The 14,913-nt window shown below is 34.1% G+C and overlaps 1 protein-coding gene across 16 annotated transcripts in view; it reads right to left on the reverse strand.

The window, feature by feature from the left end:
* Positions 1–14,913, reverse strand: part of LOC138710978 (NAD kinase-like) — a 242,643-nt gene that overhangs the window by 11,302 nt on the left and 216,428 nt on the right. For 14 of the 16 annotated variants that reach the window (XM_069842219.1, XM_069842216.1, XM_069842220.1 and 11 more), the window contains 2 exons: positions 12,400–12,557; positions 3,986–4,068 (listed from right to left, as the gene is read on the reverse strand). In XM_069842219.1, coding sequence (XP_069698320.1) covers positions 3,986–4,068; positions 12,400–12,557 — 241 coding nt within the window. The remainder of the gene's footprint in view (positions 1–3,985; positions 4,069–12,399; positions 12,558–14,913) is intronic. The other 2 variants (XM_069842229.1, XM_069842218.1) reach the window with 1 other exon arrangement.

The following is a 14,913-nucleotide window of genomic DNA, read 5'->3' on the forward strand; positions in this document are numbered from 1 at the left end:
GAGGGAGGTGGGATATGATGATAGAGAATGGATTAATCATGCTCAGGATAGGGACCAATGGCGGGCTTATGTGAAGGCGGCAATGAACCTCCGGGTTCCTTGTAAGTAAGTAAGTAATGCAACCCCCTCTCCTTGTTCTCCTTGTATCCCCATTTTACTCCTTGTATTCTCCTTGTATTCCCCTTGTTCTCATCATATTCTCGTGTTCACTTGTTATCTTCGTGTTCCCCTTATGTTCATTGCATTCTCCTTGTTCTTCTTGCATTCCCCTTATCCTCCTTGTATTCCTTTCTCCGTCAATTTTCCTTGTTCTCCTCATGTTCCCCTTGTCCTCGTATTTCACTTGCTCTCCTTCCATTCCCCTCGTTATCCTTGTGTTCCTCTTGTATTTCCCTTCTCCTCCTTATATTCTCCTTGTATCCCCTTGTTTTCCTTGTTTTCCCTTGTTCTCCTCGTATCCCCCTTCTTCTGATTGTGTTCCCCTTGCCCTCCTTGTATTCCCCTTATACTCCTCGTTTTCCTTTCGTATTTCCCGTCTTCCTTTTGAATTTTCCTCTGCTATCCTTGTCTTGTCCCTGTTATCTTTGTCTTTGTTTTTCCTGCGTTTTCGTCTTCCTCTTTTTGTCCTAGTTCTCCCCTTGTTCTCCTAATATTCCTTTTGTGTGATCACACCCATACGTAGTTCCACAAAGATAAACAGCTTAGTAAAGCTGTCTATTTTACCCCCGAGAAAGATCTGGTATTCATTCTGACAGGGGTCTGAGTGGACCCAGGGCCGTTCTGGAAGCTTTGACAACGAGGAAAAATCCCACTATTACCTTGAATTGAGCCTGTGACCTTCCAATCCGTGGCCTGGATTGGATTGTAAGGGATGAAGGATGAGGCTGTCTTGGTGGTGATTTTGTAAGAGATAATATTTATGATGTGATTATGAAAGTACGAAATGAACTTGTGTATGGATCTTATCAAACTGAAACTGAGTAAGAAAGAGCAATATACCATAATAAGTACATGGCGTTAAACTCGGGCCGTCAATATTTATCTGAGAAACTGTGAAAGAAAAGAACAAGTTGAACAGTTCTACGCCAGAATGAGCCAGTAACATTACGAGCTTCAAATTTCGTTACAATGCTTGTGTCAGATTTCCATTAGTGCAGTACACAAAATTCCACTTCATAATATAAGTATGATATTATGAAAGCAATTAGTTCAGGCTACAAACGTTAGGGTTAAAAAAGTCTTCAGAGGATGTTAAGGTTTTTATAATTAAAATTAGTGTTGTTATAAACGTAATATATATAGTCGTTGACTTTATGAAACCTCCAATGTGACTTTACAGAAAATAATTTTTCAAGAAGAAGAAAAAAATAATTAAAAATCAATAGACCTACATAACACTGATTCTCCATGATATCATTTATGTCATCATATTCACCAATGTTTTCTACCGAATTACTTCACATTCTTATGTAGGCCTATTGATCTTTCATTAATTTTATGCTCGACCATGGCGAAATGTAGTAATTATACACCTGGTAGCAGCCCTTTAATGGACCTCATTAAAGTACACCTATTCATTAAAGTTCAGGTGTTCCACCAATCAGAAAATACCATTGTAGCAATATGAAAGCGCAAGTATAGATTATTCTCGTATATGCAATCGAAAGACAACAATAAATCAATAAATCACCTATATTTAAAATAAAGTCAGTTCTGTTACTATAATAATTTAGCGTTAATTGTAAATAATATTCAAATAAATTCAATTTGTCATCTCGTTTTTCAATGTCTAATTCAATTTCAAGGTTATATCAAGATTACCGATAATGTTTATTTTACTCTCTAGATTATATCAAGGTCAATGTCGACATTTGTTTCTCGGAAAAAATCAATACTTTCGCGTCTGCGCACATCTCACAATTTACGAAGTATTGTACTAGGTCAGTGCCGCTCCTCAGTCAGATAAGAATAACATGAATACTTACGAATAAATTTGAAGTTAGAAATATGGTTGAGCATAAAAAGTCGTATGAAACTTGACTATAATGGTAATTAAGACGCTCGTATGAAAATTATGAAACTCGCTTGTGCTCGTTTCATAAACATACTCGCGTCTTAATTACTACCATTATAGGCTCGTTGCATAATGTACTATTGTCTTCCTCCTGAAAAATTATTTTCTGTAAAGTCACATTGAAGGTTTCATAAAATCAACCACGATCCTACTATATCATAAGCTGAGCTTTAGGCTTGTAACGAATTCTACATTGTAAAAAAAAAAAAAAAAAAAAAAAAAAACATAAATTGGGCTACGCTACTTACAGAGTTTGCGTGTTAGATCAGGTTATCACTGAACCGTTGAACTCAGTACCTCCAAATTTGTCAATGGGCAAAATTTAATACTTGTTTCACACACCGACTGATTATTTTGATAATAATTCGAATGTGCTAATTTGCCTGCATGACACAAAAGTCAGTGAAGTGACCACTGTCTCGTGTAATCTCTTCCACATGCAGCATTTCGATGATCCAAGGAGTCGCTTGTGGCAGTCTTCATAGATGAACTGGAGCCAACTTGTAAATACACTGACTCTCTCATAGACAAAGTCACTAGACACTAAATTAGCACACTTAGGGTTCGTTTACACAAACGTAACGTAACGACACAGTCATACATTTGGTATCTGTTTATATGACGTAAGATAACGTGATATTATTCTTCTTCTGACTTAAAATATAGATTAAATACTTGTTGATAATGTCACGGTGGTAATTTTTATTTAATTTGAATCTAAAATCGAGCACGACAATTTATATTGATGTATAACCATAAAAAAGACAATATTAGACAAATAAATTTATATGAATTTATAGCAAAATGGACACATATGGAAATTGTACCGTAAAGTGGTTGAAAAATCTCTAATGTCTAGGGAAAAATACATTAGAAATAGTAAATAAAGGTTACAGATTATAATACTGTTATAGCTCTATTGGCTCTACGTTTCTGAAGTCAAATAATATACAGAGTAAAAGGGAACGTATTACATTAGTTCACAGAGATAATAGATGAAGTCAATGCGGACAAGTTTTGTTAAATAAGTTTTTTTATATTTCCAATAGTTTTGAGATACGAAATGTAACGCGTTGCAATGCCGAAACGCTTCTCGAGGTGTGAGACAAGACGTTTTTGTTTACATTCTCCTCTCGAAAGTCTTGCGGAGTGGATGATCTAATTTGATAAAACTGTTCGCATTGACTTGATCTATTACATCTGTGAATTAATATAATAGGCTCTCTTCCACCCTGTGTACTGAGCCCAAATCAAATATTCAATTCCGCTGAAATTTTAAAAATGTTTTAAAATAAAATTATCTTTAATTTCTTTGTGCATTAAGAATAATTTTATGTAAAAGAAAAAAATTATGGATCTTTTGATGTAACAAAGGTTTGGTTAATTTGAAACAAAGAATACTCATTCTATGTTTTCAAACATATGTTGATACAAAATGAAAATCAAATTCTACTGAAATATGGTAGTATAATTATTATTCTCTTTGAAATGATATTATATTCAATTTTCGTCTATAATAGGGTTCATTTTCTATAAAACAGTTATGAATTTTAGAAAAACATAAATTTTAAGTTATTTTAAATCTAAATAAGCTAACTCAAAAGCATAAATCAAACCTAACCTAAAAAAATGCAATGCTGATCATTTCTTCAAAAGTGAAGACAAGAGTTTAACTAGTAATAAGACTACGAAATACGTAGTAATGTGCTTGTACTTTAATTCTTATATTTCGTTACGTTATTTCCTTACGTCGTGTTTGTGTAAAGGAGCCCTCACATTACAACAATAAGAAGACGTCATTGTGATCTCTAGTTTTATGGTCAGCGTGGACGATACACACTGAAGCAGCATGCCGACGTCACGAGGTTATGTACATCATGCAGCAAGCAGCATGGCACTGCCCTCACCTACCTATCACCGTGGAACAGTTCTTGCCGGTTTCGTCCGTCGAATGACACCCACGATGTATTCCTGCTATCGGGGGATACAGAGATCTAGAAAAAAGTAGCGTTACACTCCTATGAAGTCCTCCACCTCAACTTGAAAACACATGAAAGTCAATTTTAAAGAGGAAATGAAGAAGCGAATTCATTATATTGTTCTGATAGAATGTCATAGAGCCAACTGACTTATATTTCAGTCTCTCGGTTTTTAGTGAACTATTGACTTGAAAAGTCTCATGTGGAAAATGTTTTAGAAGTTAATGAAGATGAAAAAGAGAGAAGAGACAATAATGTAATTTAAATACTCTCGATACCAGCAATAATACTAAAAGTACCGTAACAGACCAATATTTAATAATCAATTTTCTACACTTTCTCTACAGGTCGTAATATAACAGAAAAAATGGAACAAAAACGCATTTCTTAAAAATAAACTAGTTTCTTTCATAATATATACTTTCACATAATTACACTGCTATGAACAATCGGCGAAAGATACCTAGAGAAGAATAAAGAAGTGTACAGGGACATCATTTTATTTTTACTAACATTTCTAATATTAACCTGGCTATACCTTTGGATTAAAGATTGAGAACCGGAAACGACGTTTGCTACCCTTTTCCACGACTGGAGTTCGATGATACTGGCGTAAAATACAAACAAATCACTTGACTAGATATAGGAGGGAAGAAAAGTAGTTCATCCATTTACGTAAACTAGAAAATATCGGGATTTTCAGTTTGATAATTTTTATTACGTTTTCGTTTAATCAAGTATTGTATTAACAATAAGTGTTTTTACTCACGAATTGAGCTATCCATTCGGACGTATTCATTATGCAGCGTATATTATTCTATCTACAGCACATTAGCGTACAATATAGAGTTAAATTGAAAATAATCATAATATGGATATTTAAACACATTTTTGAAAATGGTGGCCGTTTATTTCGATACAGGCTTCAATTTTTTTGTGCATATTATCGCACTATAGACTATCGTACCTAATTCCAATTACCAGTTTCGTCCTTCTTACTAGTAACTCATGTTCAAATAATTCTGTACCTACTCTATAAAAGAGTACCTTACGTTCTGTAAATTCAATCTTCACTTCTGCCCAATCCGAAAAGATAAAATTACTCAGACATGCTATCTACTGTCCGTCCAAGTGGCTATGTCGCAGGGTCGTAGAAAGGGGGGAACTCACGTGACATTAATTACTTAACGAGGCCCTTTTATTTAAGTTACTTGAAACAGTTGTATAATATTACGCAGACGTCCAATTCTTAACAGAAATTAATATTTTCAGAAAAGAGCTAAGACAGCCCAGCCACTAGTCTTTACAGAGGGGTGAACAGAAGCGATTGGGGGAAATCGGGATGCAACGTAGGCAAACGGAGGACAGTACCTGTGCGAAAATATGATTCAACATTGAAAGCTCTTCCGCCATTGGAAGACGCGAACATATTTCTGGAACGTACTATACTCACTAACTCAGTACTGCTTACTATGACCGCGTACCCGGCCTTGGTTCTGTGTGGAGAACGGTTGAAAGTTTACTAGTAGAGGGGGTGGAAGTGAAGTACATTCAAAAATTCTGGTGCAATAAAAATTGAAGTAAAAATAAAATGATGTCCCTGTATAATTACCTACAGTATTTGTGGACCTAGAAAAGGCGTTTGATAGAGTGGACTGAAATAAACTGATGGGGATCCTAAAGAAAATTGGCGTGGATTGGAACGAGAGGAGACTGTTCAGTAACCTTTATATGAAACAACGAGTCAGGATACGAGAAGAAATCAGAAGGAAGTGAAATAGGGAGAGGAATACGACAATGATGCCCTGTATCACCTACCTTGTACAACAACTACTTGGAGGATTTAGTGAAGAACTGTTTTCAGAACTTGGGAGGAGTGATAGTAGGAGGAAGCAGAAAAAAGTGTGTAAGATTTGCTGATGACATGGCATTGTTAGTAGAAGACGAGACTGTTCTAAGAGATATGCTAATGGAGCTAAATGATAGCTGTGAGCAGTATGGGATGAAGATCAAGACGAAATCATTGTCATAGGAAGAAAAGTAAAGAAGGTGAATTTGCTAATTCTAAATGAGACAGTACAGCAAGTGAACAGCTTCAAATACTGGGGGTGTACTGTAAGCAGTAACATGAGCTGGTGCCAAGAAGTAAAAAGGAGGATAGCAATAGCCAAGGAAGCTTTTAATAGAAAAAGAAACATATTCTGCGGACCTCTGGAAAAAGAGCTAAGGAAAAGACTAGGGATCTACACGGCTAGGAAGCAACCATGTCAACACATGAGTCTAATATGATTGTACCAATATTTTTGTTGGAAATTAAATCCATTTTTACAATTCTCCCCTTGTATGGGATGGACTCGTCCTATGCTCTAATTTGTTTTTGACGATACTCCTCTCGTACGGTCCTGTACTTCTATTTCAGTACATGACATCACTATTTCCTGTTACGTAGTTCAACAGCAATACTATTGCGGATATGCAGTTTTCATTGCTTCCGTTATACATAAAATGTGACTTTTTTCTCGTTTGTATCTCCCATAAAGATGTAGAAGATTTAGTCACACAAAAAAAAATATGTAATAATATAAGTCTGTTGAACAATTTTTAAAAAGCAAAGTAGTTCGATTAAGTATAGTTCTACAGTAGATTCATAAAACAAACAGGATCTAATGCTCCGCATAAATACTATTAAGGTATCGAGAATAATACAGTATTGTCCCATCCCTAGTCAAAAAGAATCCCTTTCACAACACATAAGTTTATCTCAGCAACTTTACTTAAAAATTGGAGACAATTTTCCAGTATAACTCGTGGACATTAATGAGATGAATTGATAATAAATTGATGGAAATTTTAAGAACTGTGAAAACGAGCGGAAGACCTCAAACTCTGGTTAAACTGTTTGTCATTACTAGAAGATAACTGTAAAATGTAATTCAAGAATTTGGGAGATATACTTCACAGTTCCACAGTCAAATACCGTATATGTACCTGTAAGACACATAGTTTTACATCAATTTATACTCTGTACAAGCCAAAATAAAAACTTGGAGAGATACAAGGTAGAAGTACCCTTCAAGAACACGAATTTTGATATTCAGTCTTCAGTGAAATGGAAACAAATTATTTCTTTTAAATTCAACATTCTGAAAAATATCAATTTGGTTCTGTACTTCATGTTCTGTAATCTTGACTATTGCCATAAACATACTAATAACGGACGTATTTACTAATATAAAATAATAACAAAGCGATTTACAGGTCAGATACTGTAAAGCAAGAAATGAGTAATGAAATTAATTGCAGTTATCAAATATCTATGAAAATTATAACACGTTATGTCTATGGCTTCATGCAATGCAGTAAAAGCACAATGACCTCATAAGTAAAAGTAGATAAACAGGTTTTATATAAGAACACACACATCAAGAAGATTAAAATCAGTGGTTGAGACAGTCATAAAAAAAACTAGTTCTTAATATGTAGTGAAAGTGTACAGTTATATGAAATAATTTTTAAAACCTTGTATTTCAGAAAATAAACTTTCATTTAAAAAGATTGGAAAGACAGTGAGAAGAAGAGGGACAGTTAAACGAAAGAACTTTCAGGGACCAGCTAGATGGAAGATAATCCTCTGATTAACTGCTAATTATACAAAAAAGAACAAATAAACAACAATATGTGAACAGTACACACTAATTATTGTACCATGATAAAACAGACAAGAAATGAACAAACGAAACTGAACTTGAATATCTTACAAACTGAAATTAGAGGTATTAAAGAAGAGCGAAGACAAGTACTGCAGTGGGGTTTAAAGATATCTGACCTCCAATTTTCTGATCGTGTAAGGGAACTTTCTAAACAAGGAATAAGTCAGAACGAAAGACATAACAATTTGACAAACTTTGAAATAGTTCCCCTAGTTGTCAATAAGTGACACTATTATTGGGAGCTGTGAAAATTACAAGTAAGGTAGGTGTCCCTGATATGGCCATGCCAAGGTTTGAGAATTTTTCTAGCCGCCATTTTGAAAAAAATGTAAACCACTTTTTTCTTACTCGTTCTCAGTCTAATGGACTTTCTTAAAACAATTTCCTTTCCCCATAAAATAGCTTTAATTGTCCAAAAAGTCCCAAATTCCAAAAGTCTACCTAGTGGCCATATCAGGAACATGTGCATATGATATGGTCACCCTTGTTCCAAGTTCTACAAATCGTGATTGTTTTCAGTTTGATAGCGCAGTTGTGCTAGAATTAAATAATTTTGGTATAAAATGAATAAACATGACACTTAATAATCTTTTTTTATGATTCAAAAGTGTAGTCAAAACAGGTTTTTGCATAAAAAATTAAGTCTTTTTCTTAAAATAAAAATTGTTTGCGTAATTCCAGCTATAAAGCATGTAAATTTGTCAGGTGAAAAAATAAAAGTGAAATTAAATTGATATGGCCATGGTGCATTTGATATGGCCATATCAGGAGCAGGTAAGCTTTCACGAAAATCGTTTGATTATGAACAACTCGTAAAAGATACGCCATCAACGACAACACCAATCAACAGAACATTAAAAACTGAATGTAGTACGATGGTTTTCATGAAACAAGTCTTTGAAAAACATGCATAAAACAAAGGAGACTTACCAGAGAAAAATAAGAAGAGGTCACATGAAAACCGCAAAACAGGCAACTGACGCCATATTGCTCAACCTGACTGGATGGAAAATGATTAAGTGACATACCAGGATGCCCTTTCACTGGATGCTGTTGCAATTTAGCGGATTTTTTGGTTGACTAACTCACAACAGGGGGGGGGGGGGCATATCAGGAACATGGCCATAACAGGAGCACCCACTTTATTTGGGAAAATTCTGATATAGATTAAGTACAAATTGTTCTCATAATTGACAGTATCAGCGGTTTCCCGATAAATCTAGTCTTTTATACAATCGCTAGAGGGGAATGAATTTTTGGAATTCATAATGCGGATATATTTATGTAATATTCGAGACACTGACTGTTACTTTCGCCATCTATTCATAGAATAACTAAAGAAACCACACTTACACCAACAAATTATCGATCACTAACAATTAGTAGAGGTCAGGTATCTCTGAACGCCGATGTACCAATTGGACATCAGTCGGCAATCCTACCAGCAAAAGTTGAAAAGTTCTTAGATTTTATTGAGTTACGTGAAGCTTACGTTGAAAGTTATGATGACAGAAAAGGCGCTAATGAGTGATGTATCATGCCAGTGACCAAAAGATGTATAAAAAAATTGTTGGAATCACAATGAAATTAATACTGAAATGTATCATCTGGTTTCTCTGCTGACATAATTTTGTGCTTTGAAAAAAGTTATCTATTGCCATAAAATGAGTTCAGTAAATTTTCTCGAAATATTTCAACTTCTTCAATATTTACTAACAGCAGTATCATTATCACTGTCAAATAGTGGTTTTGTCAGATTGTTGAGCATTATCTGTGTATAGCTGTTTCAGTTCATAACGGAACATTCGTTTTTTTTTAAACGTATTTTGATCTTTGCATACATTTTAGACATAATTATGTATAATTTTGCATTTTAAACGACGGTTATACATGTTGATAAAATTACTTTACTACTTTAGTGCTTATTTTCCTATTTTCAAGTCAGAACTTCATTATACACTCTTATATTCTTGGTTGGAAGCTCAACTTCCTCATTCATAAATCATAACACAATTTAAAGAGATTTTAAATCTGAAAACGTATATGAAGAATTTGTCGCACACAGTTCCGATTTGTAGGGAAGGGACGAAGAGGGGATTTTCTCCCCCACTGCCAAAGGATATTTCTTCTTATGTGCTGATACACTATTTATCCTTAATAAAGATGATCATTTCCTTTTCATTGCATTTCATTACAAATATATTTGTGGAAATGTATACTTTCATAAATATGTTGTTATTATTATTATTATTATTATTATTATTATTATTATTATTACTAGCCCACTACTATTATTACTATTATTGTCATTATTATTACCATCATTAATACTACCCTACTATTATTATTATTATTATTATTATTATTATTATTGTTATTATTATTATTATTATTATTATTATTATTATTATTAAATCTTAATTAATATTTTATAATCCGTAAGAATACAATTCTTTAGTCTTAACAAACGTATTATGCATTTCTGCAGTATAGAGAGATCTGTAATAAAATTATATTGACGAAATTGTTTATTTTTAATTAAGGTAAATATATTATCCTTTTTCACAGAATATATGTATCTAATGCTGTAAAGTTTTCCTTATTTCTTACTAACACTAAACACCGCAGATCTAATTAACTTCAGTCATAGAAAGTAATATCATTTCTGAATTTATTTAAAGGAAAGAATAATTTTTCCAAAGTTGTTCATTTTGATTTAAGCACCGTTTCGTTCAGCTCTTTTCTAACATGAATATCTTCAAAAATACTTGGGTAATTTTCAATTAATTACATACTTGTTTTGGAGCACTCTGAAGGATTCTTTGTGAAATTCAATATTCTAGGATATTTTTAAAAGTAAATATCTATTATGAGGAACGATGATTTGATGAAAACTGCACAAGCGTAATGTAACAGTAAGATTCAATCTGCGGCGCCAACTCCAACTGTCAAAAGCAACGGTGAAGAAAGCATAATGTTGTGTAAAATTATCACAAAATAAAGACTTCTAAAACGGTACACTTTTTTTTTAATTGCGGGTACTTGATTGTACGTCATTCACCCATATGAAGCCAGTTGTTTAGACCAATTTACCGACAGAGTCGTTGCCCAGGGTGCGTCATAGGAGGCTGGTCTACACTACACCCGAAGGGAGGTGATGGTACAGAATGAGATGAGACGAGATGAAGATTTGTTGGGATGCCACAGGGGAACCAGTACTTCTGGAGAAAACCTCTGTGTTAGCTGGACAACTGGCTTTTCGAAACAGGTCATAAATTGAGGGTACACTGGGGATCGAACCCGGGTCTAAAGAATTATGAGTCCAGCGCTCTAGACTCTTGTAATATTACAATGTGAGTGCCATTAAGGAGTTAGGTACAGCTTACAGGAGTAAATTTTTTGGAAACATTCAACATTTTTTTCCTCCATCACTGTATTTTGTACAATAATGAAAATTGGTATCTGTAAAACACTGTCCTTCTGCTATATGAAAAAGTATTTTTACGATTTAAAATATATATATATATTTTTTTTTTTTTCCAAAATTCAAAGTTCACTGTGCAATGATGAGTTTCCCTCATAACTCATAAACGTGTTAAGTTTTCATGTTCTCTCTCTTTTATTTTATTGCTGAAACTCATGTTTACAATATCATGCTCTTTCAACTACATTCCTTAATAAACAATATTTTTTTTTGTGTTAGATATTTCACCATTTTTTAAAATGAATTAATTTTTATCAGACAATCTATCAAAGGCAGAGAAGTGATTTTGCATCATATTGTAGATATGACATGCATAAATACACACAAAAAATTTCATCACAGAATGTTGGATACTTTTTGAGTTATGAGGGAAACGCTTCATCACTGCACAGTGAACTTTGAAAAAAATATAAATAATTTTTTTTTTGATGGTAAAAATATGTTTATCATATAGCAGGCAGACAGTGTTTTACACATACCAATTTTCATTATTGTACAAGATAGTTGAGGAAAAAAATGTTGAATATTTCCAAAATTTTACTCCTTTAAGCTGTACCTAATCCCTTAAGCTTTGGAGATGAATCTAAGAAAATAAATTTGTAGCGTACAAAATACATGAGAAAGCATGGCCTTTTCAAATACGGAATTAAGATTCTAGGTTTGGAAATACATGCATATAATCAGTGTACATATAAAGGCGCTTGCAGATTGTTAACTATAATAGCTTGAATGCTGCAATATTCTACGTAGAGACAGTATCATGGTTGTCGTTGATTTCAAATTATTTCCTTAAATTAACTTACAAATAAAACTGTATATACCGGAAAATCAAGTTACATAGGTGTACAACATTGTGAATTAGCCATTTGTAATGATCCCACGATTAGGATGTCCCTCTCTCTTTGTTCCTCTGAAGAGAAGGTAGATGTAACCTTCGAAAAAGTTTAAATTTGTTGTACACTTCAACAACGGATAAAGTCCGGGCTACATCTTTCTGACTAACGCTGCATTGTTTTCTCCCACTTTTGGAAAAGACTCATCAAGAACGTAAGAGGTGGCGAGTTTAGCGAACTTGTCTTCGACTCTTCTTCCTGAATTTATCTAAGAAACTTTATTAATTTTGTACAAGAAACCAGAGTGAGGATGTCTTACCTTGAGTTCCACACCAGCTGGAACCACAATAGGTCGGAAGGACAGGGAGTGGGGACAGATGGGGGTGACCATGATGGCAGGCACACTTGGGTGGATCATGGACGCACCAGCCGCCACTGCATAGGCCGTGCTGCCTGTCGGCGTGGACACGATAAGACCTGGGCAGAACAAAGACACTTCAGCATTTCATTGATCCTTACCAGAAGCAGCTTTTGAAGTTGTATGCCACAGATCGACAAGTCAGCTCTCTGATTGTTCGCGAATATGTCGAGAATGCATGCATTTACTATGTACACTGTTTTCGCTGTAAGAAAAATCCTAATGTAAACATAAGCACGTTGCTGTCATACCCGTGATTGGCTCACAGTCGAAACACTCACACGACCCAGGAAAATATAGTCCGTATTTGGAAACCATAATTGTGTATTATTTGAAAATAAAAAAATTGAATTCTAGTTTTTAAATATGATGAAACATATAACTTCACACATATGTAAAATGCTATGTAAAATAAAAGCTACTTATATATTTTGTTATGTACTATGAACGCGGATGAATACCAACCGTAATACCGAGGTAGTCTGTTCTCGTAACAAGCTGGCGTCACTGGCTCGTAGTTGTTCACGTAAGCACGTGGTACTGAAGTATGGCTTCTGCATCCTCGGTGTGTTTGGTTATTAAACATAAGAGTGGAAACTCTCTCAAAAGCGGAGAAAAACAAATAGTCTTAAATGTATATAATAAGTTAAGTGAGTTTTAATTACAATAATTATAAAGTAAATGTTTCCTAAGCAAACGAATGCATAGTAGTGAAGTTAGGTCTATTTGATGAGTAACGGGAAATGTTTAACATGAAACAGAATGTACAACAGTAGGCGGGAACACGTACTGAGAATCTATGGCGTCAAACAGCGGCCAATGAAGCCTCACTTCAGTCACGTGCTATTGTTTATATTAGGATTTTTCTTACAGCGAAAAGATTATAGGCAACCAGTCAGTACTAGCATTATATTACGAATAAATAATGACTCACTCAAGACTGTTCAGTATCGCATAGAAGTTACATACAAGATGCAATTAATATATTTCCGAACTGCACGTGTATTTATTGTACCGTTAAACATACATGGCGTATCACTGGCGATCATTGCTTCCATAAATTGAGTCTTCACCATTCCTTATTTTAAAATTGCTAGAATTATTTCACCTAGTTAAGTGTTCCCTGGAATCACAGCTTAACGTACGTTATGTCGTTTCTCCGTTTCCAGCACATATTGAGTTTTTAAATAATACATCTCCCTCCTGACAAAATATTATTTCCCTCCAACAAACACAGCGCTCTCTAGAAACATTTGAATGTCGTTCTGCGCAATGCTGTTATGCGAGATCTAAAATGTTTGAGACTCTTATCTCAAATTCAAGATTTTGCAGTTTAGTTCTTGATCCATAGAAAGCCTCAATTGTTATCTATCTATGAAAAAAAGTCCGAAAAATATCCAGCCATTTTCAATAACTCGAGAATCGGTAGCATGCCCTTAATGTAACTTGGCAGCCAAACATCACGTGTTTGGAAGTACATCTCTTCAGAATTAGAATTTATACGAGTACATAACCAAAATTTGTTCTCTGCAGTGAAGAAGATTCAACTATGAACTTACAGCACATACTAAAATGCAAAGATAGCAACATTTCTGGTAAAATTGTTAACATCCCAGACGTTTACTGGCATATTAGAAAACAAATTTTAAAAATTCACAATTAATTTAATAATATACTATTGCTGTACCTATTTGATCTCATTTGTAGTCTATGTATGCTTATGAGCATATTCAATATTTAATGAAAAGATATTAATAGTACATTATGCAACGAGCCTATAATGGTAGTAATTAAGACGCGAGTATGTTTAAGAAACGAGCGCAAGCGAGTTTCATAATTTTCATACGAGCGTCTTAATTACCATTATAGTCAAGTTTCATACGAATTTTTATGCTCGACCATATTTCTAACTTGAAATTATTCATAAGTATTCATGTTATTCTTATCTGACTGAGGAGCGGAACTGACCTAGTACAATACCTCGTAAATTATGAGATGTGCGCAGACGCGAAAGTACTGATTTTTTCCGAGAAACAAATGTCGACATTGAGCTTGACACTGAAAAACGAGATGACAAATTGAATTTATTTGAATATTATTTACAATTAACGCTAATTATTATAGTAACAGAACTGACTTTATTTCAAATATAGGTGATTTATTGATTTATTGTTGTCTTACGATTGCATATCCGAGAATAATTGATACTTGCGCTTTCATATTGCTACAATGGTATTTTATGATTGGTGGAACACCTGAACTTTAATGAATAGGTGTACTTTAATGAGGTCCATTAAATGGCTGCTACCAGGTGTGTAATTACTACATTTCGGCATGGTCGAGCATAAACATATATTTTTACGACTATTGAAGATTTTAGTACAGCTGAGGATGGATGAAAGAAACTCTGAACAA

Source organism: Periplaneta americana, chromosome 12, assembly GCF_040183065.1.
Source record: "Periplaneta americana isolate PAMFEO1 chromosome 12, P.americana_PAMFEO1_priV1, whole genome shotgun sequence".
Lineage (NCBI taxonomy): Eukaryota > Metazoa > Arthropoda > Insecta > Blattodea > Blattidae > Periplaneta > Periplaneta americana.